This window comes from Hyposmocoma kahamanoa, unplaced genomic scaffold, assembly GCF_003589595.1.
Source record: "Hyposmocoma kahamanoa isolate Upper Pololo Valley unplaced genomic scaffold, ASM358959v1 169, whole genome shotgun sequence".
NCBI lineage: Eukaryota > Metazoa > Arthropoda > Insecta > Lepidoptera > Cosmopterigidae > Hyposmocoma > Hyposmocoma kahamanoa.
In genome coordinates this window covers 453,142-471,862 of record NW_020653611.1, presented here as the reverse complement: position 1 = coordinate 471,862, position 18,721 = coordinate 453,142, and the positions used below count along the sequence as shown (strand labels likewise).

The 18,721-nt window shown below is 38.4% G+C and overlaps 1 protein-coding gene across 2 annotated transcripts; it reads right to left on the bottom strand.

Annotated features, from left to right (window-relative positions):
• Nucleotides 1–4,144: 4,144 nt before the first annotated feature.
• Nucleotides 4,145–14,578, bottom strand: LOC113225670 (gamma-aminobutyric acid receptor subunit beta-like). 2 transcript variants are annotated; one of them, XM_026458045.1, is made up of 10 exons: nt 14,291–14,578; nt 12,518–12,618; nt 11,782–11,849; nt 6,559–6,704; nt 6,056–6,213; nt 5,410–5,525; nt 5,077–5,245; nt 4,749–4,997; nt 4,491–4,679; nt 4,145–4,406 (listed from the first exon to the last, which is right to left on the bottom strand). In XM_026458045.1, exons 1-10 carry the CDS (start codon nt 14,395–14,397, stop codon nt 4,228–4,230), a joined length of 1,482 nt encoding a protein of 493 aa, XP_026313830.1. In that variant the 5' UTR covers nt 14,398–14,578; the 3' UTR covers nt 4,145–4,227. The 2 variants fall into 2 exon arrangements, with proteins under 2 accessions (XP_026313830.1, XP_026313831.1); XM_026458046.1 differs by lacking the exon at nt 12,518–12,618 and having other exon boundaries at nt 14,291–14,316.
• Between the last annotated feature and the right edge of the window lie 4,143 nt (nt 14,579–18,721).

The following is an 18,721-nucleotide window of genomic DNA, read 5'->3' as shown; positions in this document are numbered from 1 at the left end:
TCTTTCAATTGCTATGAAACGCTCATCAAAGCAGAGATGGCGTAACAATCCTAAACTGTGGAAAAACTTCGTCAAGCAACAATTCTTATAAAATCACTTTTGTGAGCTTCAAAAGTTTACTGAAAAAGCAAGGGAAATTTGATTCTGCTGACCCCATTGTGTGTTTTGGATTCATCATCTTCAACCGATTATAACCCTCGCGGTTAAATACAGTTCTCCCCTAAGAAGATGGTTTTGGCCATAGTCCGCTATGCTGACCCAATGCGGGGTGGCGACACACTTTTCCAAGCGGTGTGAACCGTTTCATCACGTGTTGTGTTTTCTGTCATGGTTAGCGAGAGGCGTTGCTACTAAACAGTCACAAATATACGTAACTTACGAACTAAAATCATAAGCAGGTGCAGGTAGGCCGCAACAGAGACCCACGGTCGAATCGTCGAATCGTCGACCTGAACGAAATTTGCTCTCATTGAGCTGGCCGAGCTGTGGTAACAGGTTTTATTGTTCAATATTCAAAGTTTATTTTCGTACATATCAACATGTATACTTTTTAATTACATATTATCCCGCCCAGTGATTTACCACACTGCACTAAACGAGAGTCCTATGTCCTGGTAGGACCAATTGGGGAAACGAAACTATTCTACATTGGTCCTGGTCTGGGTGTTCTGGATAGTGAACTAAAGTTGTTTTGATATTCATAGTACATGATATGAACTAATTTGGTGCGGTTGTCTAGCACTAATTTTATTTATTGTAGTGTCAAGGTAGAGCAGAGCAAAAAATGTAGACAATTACGACACAAAATTCATGGATACTTAAACAATTGTACCTGCTAATACGTGTTACACAGTTTTATCTGTGGCCCTCGATGTCTGAAAAGCTGAAGCATTCTGCCTGTGTGTGGATTAGAACACAGAAAACAAACTAGCATTCCAAGTGTGGTCCACTTTAAGTGAGAAAATAATCGATTTGCAAAATTTCTGAGTTTTCCAGGATGCATAAAGCAAAATGGTGCGGGAGCTAAATTTACATTTAGTTCAGATAAGATGAGGAAATATTTGTTTTCCAATGATAACCAAACATCGATTTATGTTTTTAAAAACTATATTATATTTGTGACTATCTAATTTTATTAACTAGCAATTATTTAGATGAAATAAGGGAAAATGTATTATGGTATACCGCCTACCCAGTTGCAGTGACGCTCATAGCTTTAAATTGCAAATACGTTAAGGCACCGCCACTGCGTTCGTCACCTTGAGACGTAAATTTGTCAAATCATTTGTGCCATTGTACTTTTATCAGCCCCCTTACCCTTCAAAACCGGAACGCAGTAATCGTCACACTAATGCTCGGCGTTAGAAATAGATACGATGGCAGTTTTTTCCTAGACGAACTCCTTCATAATGAATTTTTGCTGTTACTAAACGCAGTGGCGTTTACTCCATCAACAACAACAAGAATTTTATTAATGGATTACAATAATGAATCTTGTATTTTTTTAATAAATTTTATTTTTACAGCGGTCCTTAACAACTTGTACAAGCTTTAAAATAAATACATCAATGTGCTACGTTCCATATTTTTCGACTTGAATTCTATTTCGTATTTACATAGTAAAATGTTTCACGCCGAACGCAGGGATAAAGAATATTATAAGATATTTTTCAATAAGTAATCCACACGATTTGTGTATTAATTACAGTATTTATCGTATTAGAATTCTGTACTCCTAAGTAAATAAAAGAAACATGTTCTCAAGAAAATATGATATTTTCTATATACAATATTTTTAAGTACACATTGTGATTGTTAACTGTTACCAAAAACATTTAACATCACGTTCTATTCACTATTTGGAACAACTTTCTTCCTAAAAAACCAACCCCATAAAATATAATTAGCGGATTTGTGTCGATTCACTGATGACAATATAAATATAGTTCATAATTAGCAATAGCAGTTGAAGTATTCATGAACAAAAAGGACTGGAAACAAGGTTTCAGGATAATAGAAGAACATTCAGGACTTGTCACTACGTCACGACAAGCAATACGTACGAGCTGCAACTCAAAAGCCGATTTCAGAAATTATTCACTTATACCTGCAACTTTACTTTACCAAGAGTAGTAGTAGTAGTAGTAGTAGAAGTATTAGTCTTATTGCGTGAGCAGTGTAAATTTTGTGTAAATAGTTTTTTTTTAATAAATAAACCAGATGTATATGTACCTCTGTCGTTGTATTCTCCTCTCACGAGACCGAAATCCCTTTAAAGTAAGAGTCTTTATGAGCAGCCGAACAGACGTCGAAACCGCTAGATTGGTTTACTTCAGCTACTTTCACAGTCTAATGACATACGGCATTTTGCTTTGGGGTAATGCCGCCGATATCAATAGAATCTTTGTCCTGCCGAAACGTGCAGTTAGGGCAATTAACAATCTGGGCCCCAAAGTATCTTTGAGAGATAAGTTTAACATTCTTACACTAGCCTCACAGTACATTTATGAAAATGTAATTTATGTTAAAAGGAATAGTAATTTATTTATGAAAAATAGTGACAGACATAACATTAATACGAGGAATAGAAATAAACTAGCTTTTCTTGATAGTCGTCTTCACAAAGTCAAAAAATTATTTAAGGGGCAATGTATACGCTTCTATAACAAGATTCCGGTTGATATACAAAATTTGCCTTTCACGAGGTTTAAAACTATAGTGAAACAAAAAAATTATACTAAAGGTTATTATACAACTTCTGCGTACTTGGATGACAAAAATCCGTGGTAGTAACCCGGTTAGCTCATGGAGGTAGTCTCGATCTCTGATGTTTCAAATAAAAAAAAATATTGTAAATGTTATTTACAAAGAGCAACCCCTAGAGTTTCTTGCTCATTCTTCTCAGGGGAATCTGCCTTACGAATGAGCTGTAGAGTTTAACCATTGCGACGATTTCAAGTGTAATAATGCTTACCTGTGAAATAAAGATTATTTTGAATTTGAATTAGAATTTGAACCGCTGGCAGCGTACACGTACGATATTCATTAGTCATAGTAGATGAAGTTATCGACTCTAGAAGTAATTTGCTCAAATGCTTTTGATATAATATAATAATTGTGTCTCTCTTAACATCGATCTACGAATAATAATAAAGCTATACATTTTAATTTTTAAAGCTAACTGGTACCTAATTGAACCCAAAATATTAAAAAATAGTTAGTAGCTGCAAAAGTTTTTTTGCCTACTTGAATAATCCAACTCGAAATATTTATATATATAAGTTTAAATATCAAACCAATATTTTGTACACGTACGTAATTAAGAAATTTGGCAGTATATAAGAACGTACAATAATATCATGCGATATGCTAACTCTACGTAGTTTAAGAACTACTGAAAATTTTTAACAATAATCATTTGGCATCGTACAATCTCCCTTCTTACGGTATAACTGTCCCAATGACACACTTAAAATACCGGCTTTACGTGATTCGAACAACCTCACAGCATCTCTTGAAACCGAACTTGAACGCGTGAAGTACTCACTTTCATTGATATCAACGGTACATTTACAATATCGTTCCAATATCGTGTCGAAATTGTACCATATTACAAGATAATACATTATCACTTCCATAGTTTTTGAGTTCAGTTTCTAAATAAAAAAATCGTACATGAATTCATAATATACACTACCACGTCAATTATAATTAAAACACAACCAAAAACCACGATTTTGAAAGATATCTAGTCTCTCTAAAAGTCGTGTGAAACTTCCGAGTATATAGTGAATGTCGCAAGCGAAGGCGACAGAACGGTTTTCGTAAGAATTTGAGAGGGTTTCTATCTTACGTTCTGCATTTATTGATCTGTATTACATAACATGTATAACCTATACACACGGTATTTAAAGCGTTTCGAGTAAGTCTGCATAAACTTTCATCTTTCTGTACAAATAATTCTCAAAGTACAACTTTATTGGTCTTAACATTACGTAATATGGTACATTTGCCTTATTCAAAGGACTTTTTTATTGACACACAAACACTTTACTTTGACAAGCTATAGACATTCCACGATGACGTGACGTCATCATGTGAATATCCCGCCTCTGTTCCATATTTGTATATCTTTTTGCACATCGTAATCAGCACCTTCCTCCTAATTCCATAATAAATTTGATATCTCAGGAATCCATTCCCAATTTTACTTAAGTAATACAAAGTTCAATCGATAACATAGAACACCCAGTAGACAGCGTTGAACAGCAGGAAGCAAACAGGGAAGATGACGCGGGAGTATGTATCGATGACGTTCACATCACGGATCTTGGGCATGGATGCTTTGATCACGGAAGCACCGCGACGGAGCGCGTGCATCATCTTCGGCTTGCCTGTTGAACCGTCTGGAGACAAGACCAATTTTGACCATCAGGTCCTTGAAGCAAGGTTTTAAAATACTTACACTCTGTCAGGTAAACTCTACTAACTTCTCGAGGTCCTGGAATGCGGTCTTGTCCTATACCGAAGTTGCATGTGATCACGCTGCAGCCGCAAGGACGGAGGTGCCCCAGCCGCCGACGGAAGTGGCTTTGACCGCAGGCTCAGGATGGGTGACACTCTCCCCGACGTCGCAGTGCACTCCCGAAGCGCTATAATCTCTTCTGGAGACCGTGAACCTTCGAAGACAATACATCTGTTAGTGCTGCTATTAATGGAAATCTTCATAAAACATCTAAGAAACTTACCAGTGGAACATTTCAGATCTTTCTCTATACTAGGGCTAGCTGAAAGATCTCTGTTCTTTAACTTGGCCCGTTTCCGTGCCCTGGCACCCCAATATGTATAGTTGACGGCGGCGTATTCGAGAAGCGCAGCAAATACAAACACGAAGCACATCACCAGATAAATGTCGATAGCTTTTACATAGGAGATGCGCGGAAGACTGCTACGTACTCCAGTGCTTATTGTAGTCATTGTCAGCACCGTCGTTATACCTGATTTAAATATTAATAATATTTTACAGAGCAATTTTATACATATTCATTATATGAATATAAGATGATCAAAAAGTACCTAAAGCAACTCTCGCTGACGTGGCTTCGTGGTTGATCCAGAAAGACACCCACGAGAGCATAACAATGAGTATACTGGGCAGATAAGTTTGGAAAACGAAGTAACCAATGTTCCTTCGTAACTTGAAACTTAAAGATAATCGTTGGTACACGCCTGTCGCCAGGTTCTCCTAAAAAAATTAGTTTGGTTAGAAATTTTGAATATTTTCGCATAATTATTATTAATGCGTTAGCTTGACGACTTAACAGTTCTTCCATAATAATTACTAGGTACAAAAAATGTTCTAAATGTGTTTCCGTTCATTTTAATGTTACTAGTTTTGCTTGTCCTTACCGTTCTATCATTAGTTTCATGTCCAAGAATAGTAAACTGCGGCAGTTCGGCGTCCTCCACTCCTCTCACGGGGGTCTCTTTCCAATACATTACCACATCCGAAACCGTGTACCCATCTGCATCAGAAACAGAAGGTAAGCATGCTGTGCGAGTTCGTCTAGTGGCCAACAGATGGTCATTAGATTGATTATACCATTAATTAATAATTTCAATGTATTTCATTTGAAAATGACTATCTGGAAACCACAAAATAGTTAAATTTTTGTCTTCTAATAAAATTTAAGCACAAGTATAACACATAAGTGTGCATTTTATTCTTGTCACAATTTATTAGGTAACGTGCGAAAAAAAAAATGATATCAAAAACATCTATAAAAAGTAAACCAAAACGAATGTGCATACTAGTAAAAGGACATATCTTTTATGTCAACCTAAATCCAACAAAAGTATAACAAAAAACCAAAACTAATGGCGGGCGGTAACATCGATGCAAACGCCATCCAAGCTGCCAATGTAACTGTGGAGATCAGAAATGAGACGTGTCATGTTATGTACAATGACGTCTATCTACTAGCGGGTCGCAAGCCGAGACGTCGCGGAGGCGGATGCGGTGAGCTGGTGGATAAAACAAGTGTAGGAGTCACACAGCTTTCAATCTCGACGGTGCAGTTCTGCGAGTCCAAAGGGTAGTAGTGCAGGTCCATCATGCAGGCGAGAGTGGCGGTGAATCGCATGCCGTAGGTGATGCTGCCCTCGCCGCCCAGTCGCACCAGCTTGTTCCGCTCGGTCACGTCGTGCAGGAAACTATCACAACAAACGTTCAACACTGTACCGACAGTGGCATGTCAAGTAAAATTTAAAAAGTCGCTTTTTGTGAAGGACATTTTGCAGTTGGCCGCTGATGGCCTCGACTGTGCCACCGGAAAAGAGGGCGAGCTGAAGGCTGAGCCCCTAAAATAAACTTAAAACTAAGTAGCAGGCCTGAGGGCGCCCAAGTGGGCACGGACCTCGGCTCAGGGCGCTACTGGAGACTTCCGCCAAAAGGGAGTGCTTTAGGAGAGAGTTAAAAAGTCACGTCATGATATCTATACTATAGAATTGCCTTAATAGTATAGTTATCCACAATGAAGTTATGAAACAATCTCTAACCTATTTTTGTCGTTAGCGAAAAAGGTGTCCGGCACCCAAATCTTGTCGGCGAAGTCTCCGGACAGAGTGAGCACCTCATCGACGAGTCCGAAGGCCAGTCTTTCATCCTTCCAGTACTGATTCAAATAAAGCGTTATTGTGTAATCCTGAAAGAGATACTATTTTCAGACAGGTTTCGCTAAGTCAGAACCAAACGGACAGAGCATGTATGTGTCATCACGTCTCATATATAGGGCTGCCCAAACAGAGTTGTTCTAAAATAGGTTTTTAGGTATTTGAATTTATGGCATTGTCAAGACACTACTCGACACAGAGTGCTCATATTTGGCCTGAACAATCTTAGACAGTGTAAGAACAGAATAAGAAGGTTATTTACCATCAGTATGTTAAACTTAGGTCTTAGCTAAAACTCTAATTTCAGATTAGTTTTTTTTAGAACAAATTAGTTTGTTTTTAATTTTATTTCTTGTCTGGAGTCTGACCAATGGTGTAAAAAATGCATAATATGCCTTAACTATTCACAATCAAAGTGAAAAAAATTGGATTTCTAGATTTATGTGAACATTTAAAGATAAGATTATTCGTATCTACATCGAAAATCGACCAAAAATAAATTTATTTATACTTTATTCGTGGAAACACCATAAAGTTTATTCCCAGTAGTTTCATGTACTCAGTTCCATGTGGAACAATTGTAACCTTAACATGTCATAATTATTCCCAATAGTTCCAGCAGGAACTATAGGAATAAATAAAGTAAGTTAAATGTGACGTTTTCAAGTGTAAATTTATTTTACCTATGGAATAAATAACCTTTAACTTTGACTTTGACTTCCATGTCATTTTAAACTATTTTTACACCTGACTTTTCCTCATCATATCTTTAGGACTTCATCAACCCCATTTCCAAGATGCAGAATGCAATGCAGCTTAAATGCAGAATTTCCTATAACAAAATACTGTTTTATTCCATAGTTTACACACAATTTTCAAAATGTCCGATGCCTATGTATACATGTATATTGAAATATAACTATGCCAGTATAGTACTCTTATCTATGGATATAACTTGTGTAAAGTCCTGCTTATTGTCAGCCAGACCTCATTCACAGGTAATGTTTAGTCAATTGTAACTGTTCACCTTGGTCAGTACATAGGTGTTAAAAGTACATTATGTAGTTTTACATAAGCGTGGAGTGGGCGTCGACGGCACACGGTGCAGCCTACTACCTACTGACTCCTTCATCGATTGGCTGACGCAGCACGCCCCTCTGACGGACACCGATCTGTGTCAAGAGTTGGCCTTGCTCTCTTTTCTATTAAAAGCTTAATGAGTCATCAGAGGCGAACCTAGCGTGTGGAAAACTGGAAGGTTAAGGGGAAAACGACTTGCTTAAATTGTTTGCCTATTCTTTTTATGACAACAACAACATAAGACGGATGGGCAATTTACATTTAAATTACGGCATGTTTATTATTATTTTACATAAAATTTTCATTTACAAAAAATAAGAAAATAAAATCTATTAAACGTTTGTGGCACCTCAAAACACACAGTCCCGGTCCCTCGCTGGTCGATATGAAGTGGTCCTTGGTATGACCCAAAAACATCCTGTGATCTCGGTTCCAATGTCGAGAGGATATCTCCAGCTCACCAAGGGTTATCCATCAGTCGTTGAACAATTTAACGCGATCATGGTGGAATGGAAATTATCCTTGTGTAAGTCTTTGCCGAAATATTCCTATGCCATTTGTCAATTAAGAACATTTTATGTAGTATGAGTGTAAAGGTAACATTAAAACACAAGCAGTTTGAGCGATGGTCGCAGTGATAGAACAGTTGCTTCTTAATTGAGGGTTCGATGGTTCGAGTCCCTGTACTAAAAGTTCGAAATTAGAAATTAAATTCATACATACATATCGCTACGAGGCTTCGAAACGTCAACTTCTAGTAGTCAGGAGAAGCAACCGTAGTCCCACTTGGCTACCGCCGCCACGTTTTCGTTTTAGCTTTCGCCAATAAAACCAAACATTTATTAGAAAAAAGAAGTAGGGAGATACCTCTTGTCGAGGGTACGCTCCCAATCAGAAGTAATTAATGGTTTCCACGAATAAAGAGAGCGAAAAGATTCGTCATCGTCTCGCGCTGGCGAAACTTATTAGTGCCGTTTATTTTCACGAGCAATTTGCCCGACCTCCTCAACCTTCGTATAAGAACGAACATGTGTGACTTATGAAAGTGTGTACGTATATTATGAAAAAATAACGCCCTTTGGTTTACTTTGCATTTCAGTCCACGAATTTGAGCCTGGTAGGTAATTATACAAACGTTTGTACGTAAATCAATCGTATGTGGCGGTTTTAAATGCGTAAATTAAAACAACTAATCTAAAAAGTTTACTCAATACAAACACAAATAGTTTACAGACATAAACATTTGTAAATAGGAATTTGTAGTAAACAATACATTTTAACAATACCTGACCAATTTTGTGTTGAAAAGCGCCTGACTCAGCATAAATGCTATAAACTTTGACAGAATACAGAACTGTTATTTTGCCAGTACCATTGGATGAGCGATCGCACCTATATAACCATATAATCTATATAATCAATCAACAGCCGTGCCAAGAGGTTATAAGTGACTCAGAATTGGTGAAGGCGAAGCTGCTGAACCTTGAACACCGCTGTTAAGTTGCCTGCTTATCGGTATTTTAAAGGATATATCACGGACAGTGTGCGGTGGAATTGCATAATTTGATTCCGCCTTCCCCTTCCCATCATCGGGGGACTAGGCAAAGGCTTGGATTGCACCTATGTTGTGGATATTCCAAACATTCGCACGAAGCGTTGTTACGCTTCTACATTTATATGGCGAACGGCTATGGAGTGTAATTCCCTGCCTTTTGAAGATTTGTTCCCTGAACGTTATAACTTGGACCTTTCCAAGGCGAGAGTGAATAGGCATTATTTAGGTGTATGCACACCGATCGTCGACCTCATCGTCACTTTCCATCAGACGAGACGGAGGTCTAACGCACACTTACATTTCATAAAATATTAATAATATTTTTTTTATGTTTGTCATACAAAAATTAGTTTGATCGACATTATCACCGTCAACTTATAATTAACTCACTGATGGGTACGAATCTCCTCTAAGGAGATAGTTTAGTCTGTAACCCGCCACGCTAGCTCAATGGGGTGCACAAAGCAGCCTCCCCAATTCTTTTCCTGTACCTCTTGCGCACCCTGGACATCATTCGGAGAGTACCTTACTATGATTGGCAAATCATTGCACCACGATGGCAAGCATGTCCCACCACTCATCACTGAAGCCGGCTCTTTGCCCTTATCATAGATAGATTTTTTTTGTACACCTGGTGGAAAGCGACACGCCAGTTGCATTGCAGATAAACAGATATATATGCACTTTATTGATCACACACAAGAACAAAAACAGTACATAAACAACTCAAAACTAATGTGGGCAAAGGCCGTCCTATCGCAAAGAGCTATCTCTTCCAGACAACCTTTGACGAAGAGAAGTGCTAATCGGGAGGCATAGTGTGCCAATAGCAATATTTGAATTAATAAATAATAAATAAATAACGCGCACACTCAACATAGCCCCGCACTAGGGAAACCCTGTGTCGCGGGTGCCATGGACACACATATAGACAACCACAAATTACACCCAAACTCACGAGAGAAATAATTGTAGGCCATACAACTATTTCTCTCGGCCCGGGAATCGAACCTGGGACCTCTGCGTGGCAGTCCGGCATGGTAACCGTTCGGCCACGGAGGCAGTTAAATTGTATAAACTTTCATTATATTTTGTCTAGCAATATATATAAATATAAAATATTATAAAACTTATAGTTATTAATAAATATATACACGTTGCAGACTAAGACTCATATCGTGGCCCTTACACTCAGCGTAGCTGAGTTGTGGGCCACAATAGCATAGTGTATGCATCGATAAGATAAACAGATAAGATTAAGAACGATAAGAAGAAGAATGTGGATTAAAGAGTCTCCAAAGGCTGTGAACCTTCTTAGTCGTGCAGGTTTTGTCACGATGTATGTTTTCCGTCGCCGTCAGCGAGAGGTATTGCTATAAACATTCTCAAACGTAGCTACGTGACTTACAAATTGAAGTCGTAGGTACACGCTGCCAATTGAGAAGCATCTACCTTCGCTTTATCTGATTTTTTAACCTCATTGTAGCGAATCGCAGCAGTCGCTACAAATCTCTTTTGTATATATTTTATAATATAGTGTTTTTAAGCCTAGTTTCATTGACTTACAATTATATGGACGTCGGGTCCGCGCTAAAAAGTGTCCGCACTTGTAAGGCGCTAAAATCGTATACAGAGCGCCAAACTCCGCTTTAGTCTTCATGTTCGACTGACAGCGCGATACTGCGATGACATTACAATTTAAATTTCGAATAGGTTGACTTGAGACATTTTTTTTCGTGGTTTTTGTATTAGACCCGTCGTCCATTTATTTGTAAGTCAATGCTTAGTTTTATATTTAAAATTTAAACGTGTTTGTTTTTGGCGCCTTTTAATGACTTTGTTTGGGTTTGCTTAAGTTTTGATAGCTACGTGGTGTTTTGTAATAAAAATTAATAAACTGTAAGTACATTTGCTCGGCCTTACTCAATCGTTGTTAGCACCCACCCTTTAACCCATTGATACACTCATTTAAATTTCGTTTCTATCTTTGCGCGAAATAAACACTACGGTCAATCATATCATATCATATCATGCGCCTGGTGGTAAGCGACACGCCTGTCCATAGCAGGTGCAGTGCCACTCAGAGCTTTAAATGGCAAAGATCTGAGAGGCTCTGCCACTGCGCCCGTCACCCCGAGGTTGGTAAGTCCCATTTGCCTGTAATTTCAACAGCACCCGTACGCTTCTAAACCGGAACGCAAGAATGTGAGCATTACTACATTTTATTATTTGGACACATATTTTTATTTAAAAAAATCTCAAAAGTTCGTGGATCTATTCTATTTGCCAAGTTTTATTGAAATCTGTTACCGGAAAGTGCGCAAACCCGGATTCATTGCCTAAGAATGCAGTCGAATTGAGAACCTCCTCCTTTTTTGAAGTAGGTTAAATAAAGGACTATCTTCGAGTGTTAAAAGATCGGACAACAAACCTACTCAACAAATTATATGTAATATTACTTCAAAAATACTTACCATGTTAACTTCAGAAATGGCATCAAAGCTTGCGATGGTCAAGTCCATGCCGACATAGAGCGGATTCCCTGCAACCAACAAACGTTTTGTGCATCACTGTATCAGTACAAGGTATCATGTATCAAATCTTCGTCTCGCCGACCGCCGACAAATCGCTTCATGTTTAGAATGTCGACTAAATTCAATATAATATCGGATCTTTACGGCTCACGGCGCGCTATAAATTGCAGCGGTGCTGCGCACCCTGCCTGCTACTTCAGTAGAAATAGCAAGGATTGCAATTTCAAATATAACATTTGGAATGAAACTCTCGTCTATTTATTCAAACGAATATTCGTGTCTTCGTTCATTTCAATACTGTTATATTACGTTGTTTTGAGATGCAATTACGGCGCTTCCCTTGTAGATATGTGGGTGCCTTGTCTTGGGAAATGGGAAATTACTTTCGGACTTAGAGAAATAAAGCACCTATTTCCAACATTTCATATTACGTAAAATCTTGTAGAAATTGCTTTTAGATTGAAGTTTCCTTCGCGGTATTTTATACTCGTGTATTGTTGTCATAACGGCTTGACAGTTTTCTAGAATTGGACCTCACAGTCTTATTAAGAAACGTTTTCATATTCTGACGACAATGTGTTTTTACTTCAGTAAGACGTGCCCAGAAACAATACAATAGATCGGGCACGCTTTGAATAGGTAAGTTGTACTCTCACTGGATGTTATGGAAATTTACCTCCGAAGTTGGGCCTGAGTCGTATGTCGTATCCGTCGAGGATCCGGTTCACCGTGTGCGTCACGTTCTCCAGCCGATCAGCTGCGGTCACGTGCACGCTCCTGTTTCAATAAACGGTATTCTTAAAACCGTTGTCCACCGTACCAAACTCACGACGAGAAAGCCGCGAATATGAAAAGTATTCCGAACGAGGAAATTTTTTACAAACGGCTAAAACTGCCTTTTCAATTTCAACAATTTTTTTTCGATGAAATTGTATTTTGATAATAATTTGTATTTATTTGTTTTTTAGTAATACTATTTTGTTTTATATGAACTATTAATCTTTATATTGGTGAGTATCATACTATCTCTTGACACTGTAATATTTTATTATGCAATGTTGCGACATACTTTGAAATAAATAACTCTCTTCAATTCTATTCTAATCAATATTATCTTTAAAAGTTGCTATCTACTAGGAATACGCAATATTCTTAATGACAGCATTCAAACAATTTTTTTTCATAAAGGAAATAGGTAATTCGAAGTTTACAAAGACTTGGCCGAATCGCTTAGAAGTACAATAGAATCTAACCGCGAATGAATATCGTAATCCATAAGTGCAGTATTTGATGCCGGAGTCGGTTATCTTAATGGAATTCCCGAGCAGGTTCGGTCAGAGCGGCATTAAAGGAAGATCCCAGAGATCCCGTAGTAAATTATGCGCTCAGCGCTGCCGCTGCTGGGTTTCATGTCAAAGCCAGCTCAACAGGTCAATTCGGTACCTTAATAGCACATCGAGAAATGGTTACTAAATCTCTTACGCAATAATCATGACTTATATTTCAAAAACTAATCAGTACATTCCAAATTCTTTAAGTAAAAAAATGTACCAATAGTGTTTGATTTTGGAGCCCGAGTTTACTTTTAAATGCACTGAAGATAGGAAGCACAAACCATATATTAACAATAAAATATGAAATAATAAAAATAATCATTTTATATAGTATCATTTGATGAATTATTTCTATTTAATTATTTATTAGTGTAGAAGTTAGTTGCCCTATTGAATGTTAACGATGTGGAACATCATGAAATATTTTTATTTTATTTTTCGAACTGAAAATATGGGAAATATCACATAATTTTCAAACTCAAACAACATTTACTTCATTGATAAACAAGTTGCATTTGAAATCGTCACAATGGTTAAACTCTACCGCTGACTCGTAATGCAGATTCCCTTGAGAAGAATGAGCAAGAAACTCTAGGGGTTGCACTAAATATACATTTGTACATATTTATTATTTTTTGTGTGGTGAATATTAATAAAATATTATAATTGTATTGACATGCATAGAAAAGTATTTCGTCCCCTCCCTGCTCGTCTCTTTGGTTATTAAAAACTACCTATGTTTGTAAAAGTCCAACCACATGGTTTATATTGTGTGGTAGTTATGTAGATTTGGTTTAACAAAATCGAAGTGAAATATGAGGACTAGCGAAAGCCGCCGGACATTCCGTCGGCCGCCGGAATGTCTTTGCGGACGGCGAATATCATGTTACGGGGCCCAGCCGTGCGCTCACCAACCAAAATTATTTCACTTCGAAACTTACTAAAGCTTATAATATATTTATAAAGCAAATCCCCAAGTACTTTTCACAATATTTTAGAAAGTTAGACAAGTAAACATAGTCGCCGTGCTAAATTTAAGGAAGAAACACGTTTTTAAAGTTTTTCTAAGCAGTTTTTTTAAGTTCATTCCCAATACCTATAAAGTTTGCACTTACTGTGACTGGGCGAGTGCGGTCTTGACCGGCAGGAGCAGCGCGACGAGGAAGAAGGCGCGCGCGTGCTGGCTGATTGGCGGCGCGCACAACCGACGGCGATCGGTCATCGCGCGGCGACCACGACGACCACGACGACCACCACGACCACCACGACCACCACGACCACGGCAGCGCGGGCACGCGGCAGCCCTAGCATCGCGCGCTCACCGCACAGGCCGCAGCCCGCACATGCTCGACTTTGGAAGGCCTCCGCGCCGCTCTGCTCGCATCTCCTGCAGCGCTTCGAGTGCGGGCGCGTTTCTCGGAAGTTGCGAACTCGGCGAGCAAGTACTCGCGATCGCGATCTCAGTGGAGCGGCGTGAGGCCGCGGCGGCAGCGGCGCGCGAAGTGCCGTCGCGCCTGCGCCGCCATCCGCCTATCTTGCTTACAGTTTCCACTGACTTCTCCAACTTCGCTTCTCACTGATCTTCACTTTGCGACTTCTCCTGTAACACCTATCTATGAAAATGTTTTGTATGAGTTGGTATGGCGTTAAGAAAATTTGTGATATCTTAAAGATACCTGTACATGATACTTTTACAGAAATCCTTGGAGATTTTTAATCTTTTTAGGTAGATATATGCCATCATATTATGTGTTTTTGCCTCAATCTTGTATAAATACGTAACAACGTTGACAGATCTCCTCAATTGTAAGATTTTAAAGAACGCGAATTAGCGTGTCCATGTAAAAGTGCACCTTACTTCCTAGAACTCTACAGTTTGTAATTTATCGCCAGTCAATGTGGCAAGCAACTTTAGAAAGAAAAAGGCGGGCAGTTTTTTGCAGATTAAAAACTGGCTGCAGTGACCGCGAAAAGCGCAGCGGCACGTGGATGCGGGTGCGGCAGCGGCAGAGATGTCGTTCGGAAGTTGTTTGCAACCGCGTCCGCTCGCAGATTGCAGGTGACAGTTGTCAGCTCGTTTGCCACCTCTCCACCCTTTATGCTGACATATATCCCTATACTTTAATTGCGATAATTAGGTAATTGAAAACTACGTACTTACGTCGATAGTCAATGGTTACTCAACCTGGGCTTCGCAGGTTCGATTTACGGCAGACTCAACTATGAACTTCGAAAATGAAATACATTCTGTTATTCGATAGAGGTATTATCTAACTAGAAATACCATTATTCCGAGACCCACAGTACGTGGACCTTTCTACTTTTTAACAATTACTCTCCCTACTTTTTAATTTCACATAAAAAAGAAGGTAAAACTTCAGAACAGCGTTTAAATAAATTTATACGATTCAGTCAATATTTGTAAAACGGCTTCTTTTTTCATATTCCGTCAAATATTGTATTTCTGGGCCAACGGATTTGATCGTACATTGTGTTAGATCAAAGGGTATACATATTACGAAGTGGAGCCATTGTGTCACGAAGCGAACGCCCCTTCCGATAATTTTAATACGTATTCAAAGTACAGTGGCTGAAATGGAATCCCGTAACGTGATAGTGAAAATTGTCAGGTGTAATAAAGATACCAGTCTTTTTAAGAGCCGAATCTCGCGAGTCAATACTGACGAGAGCGGAGTGATTCGATGACGGCTCGAGCTCGCTTCGCAATTAGAAGGAGTGCCACGTTTCCCCAAATATGGCGGCAAATAATCTCGGCAAAGACTGCTAGCAGCCGAGGTGGGGTGTCGAGTGGATTTTCAATGTTTACTGGAAGATCGCAAAACAAATTTGATTTGAGAAGTTCTTAGGTTTTCGCGATTGTTACACATAGGAAATGAAACTATTTTTCCGGATTGAAATCGCGTATATTTATTTTTTCAAACAAACCAACCAAAAAAGTCAACCGTGACCATGGGACCTGTAAAGGGGCTGAAACGTCGGTTTGTTTGAAAAAACAAATATACGCGATTTAAATCCAGAAAAATAGTTTCATTTCCTTGATTTGAAAATTTAATTAAATTAGCTACCCGCGTGATATTAGGTTATTTTTATTGTATGAAATAGAATTGTAATACATAGACGCATCGTATTTTACAATGTCGATGTCTTGCTTGTGAACTGCAGCCAGTTCATTAATTCTTACTAGAATTCCCCTTTTCTAGATTATAGATTATCAGATCAGTGACTTAATTATAGCATTCGATCAGTTTTACGTAACGTACAAAATTTATATGAAGTTATAGGTAAACCAAATTTAAGGGCTGTAAAGTTTGCAAAGAAAAATAATAAGTTAACATTTAAAATTGTAAATGTAAGTATCTATGTTCACTACTCACAGCAGCGCGGTTGGTTGTGTGAACAATATTTCATATAAATAATGCGGCTTGATGAGCTGCGACATTGGCCCAATGATGGTGATTTAAAGACGACGTGCCGAACACCCGCTGACCAGAAGACGCTACTATGATTTCTCGAACTACACCTACATGTAGTCTAAGACATACCACCTGGCGCTTAGCTTGTGTTTATTCATTATCATCTGAGATCGGAATAAGCAGAGCTTATTTGCGTAATGTTTAAGTACTATAATATTCATAGAGCGGTTAATACCACCCTCTGAAATCCTGAAACGATCAAGCACAGAGTGCAAAAAACGTAATAATAATTACAAAAACAATAAAATATTAAAAAAATTAAATACAATGCGCTTATAAAATTGCAATTAGTAGCCTGTCACTTTCTATTCCCATCACGATGCTCGGAAATCCAGTATTTAAAAAAGCAATTGTGCATATGCTCAGCGAGTGTGAGAATCCCGTTGCGGGCGCGCGGCGACGACTTCAAAAGCAGACGACGAGAGACCTTATTATTGCATTATTGCGAAAAAACTAAACGTTACTTACCCTACTTACATTAATACTAACCACACTCAACCGTATTTATCTTTTTTTTATAATATAAGTGACTGAACGGACAAATCGTGTGCCTGGTGGTAAGCGATACGTCCGTCCATAACAGTTGCAGTGACACTCAGGGCTTTAAATCGCAAATATCTTAGGGACACTGTCATTGCGCCCTAAGACAAAACCTAAGTTGACAAGTCCTATGTGCATGTAATTTCACCAGTACCCTTACCCTTCCAAACCGAAACGCAGTAATGTTCATATTGCTGCTAGGCGGCGGAAATGAGTAAGATGACAATACTTTCCTGGACAAACTCCTCCACAAGGAGTTCTACTGCTACTAAATACCATACAAGATACATATGTAATTTTAGAGCTATGTATTTACGTGTGATGCGTCTTGGTGGCATGCCTTACTGGGATGTGATCGCTCACCATATGGTACTGGCGGAAACACTGTTGACGTTCATGGTCTACAGTGTTTATGCTAAGTCAGCCATTTCAGCACAAACTGTCGCAAATATATACGATCGTATAAAATTTATATTTTTCTCTGCAAATATGTGTTTGTGTCAATGTGTACTAACTAGTGTTTTATGTGCATTAGTGTCATACCCTGTAAAGTAATAGTTAATTTTTGTTTCTGCTTGTGTTTGTGCTGAACAAACGTTTTATTTATCTATATATACTTACAATTGCAAAACTTTTCATCTAAGGACACGACAGTAGTAAAGCTTTTCGTAAATATACTCAACCTATTCCAATTCCTACTCGTGACACAGTTACGTCAAAGCTAGAAATAGTTTATGTATTCTAAAACAGCGTAATTCACCATTTTACGACCTCCCTAACTTTTGTCGTAACGTAACGTAATATCAAGAGAACAACAAATAATAAATGATACAAAAACTTTGATTCAGCCGAACTACATTTAAATGAATGAATGAATGGAATATTCTGAATCTGAATGGCACATTGAAAATTACAACGACAGCACATAACAGTAAAGTTACAATAATCATAGAATAAGCTAATATACAACAGACGGCTTTATTGCTAACTAGCAATTTCTTAGGGTAATCTAAGCACAATTTAAGACTTGGAAAGGTTAATGCACCCAAAAAACATCTTCTAATGGAAGTGTTTCAAATAAATATACTACACATCGAATACTAAGTTAAAGTACTGTAATGTCAAAATCGTGCGACCGGTGGTTGGAAATTCTGGCCCTATGTTACTGGAAGAATTATGTGGTTTTGTTTTCGCGACTACGGTATAGCTATCTCTGAACGCACCGCTTATATTCGTAGGTCACGTCGCCATCACATTGTCCCGCGCGTGCCTATTGCGACAGTGCCCTTTTTTTACAAATTTTGGGAACAAAGCACCCTTTTATAGTAAGTAGTTGTAATATAGTGATATTATACCGTGGAGTATTATATAATGACGTCAGAACTGAAAAGTATCCATTAATTTTTCTTCCTCACGAGTGTCACCGATTTCGTCCCGCCAGAGATTGAGCGTAGCCAGAGGGCGTACTTCAAAAACATTTTAGCGAAACAAAAATACTTTTATGAGAAATTC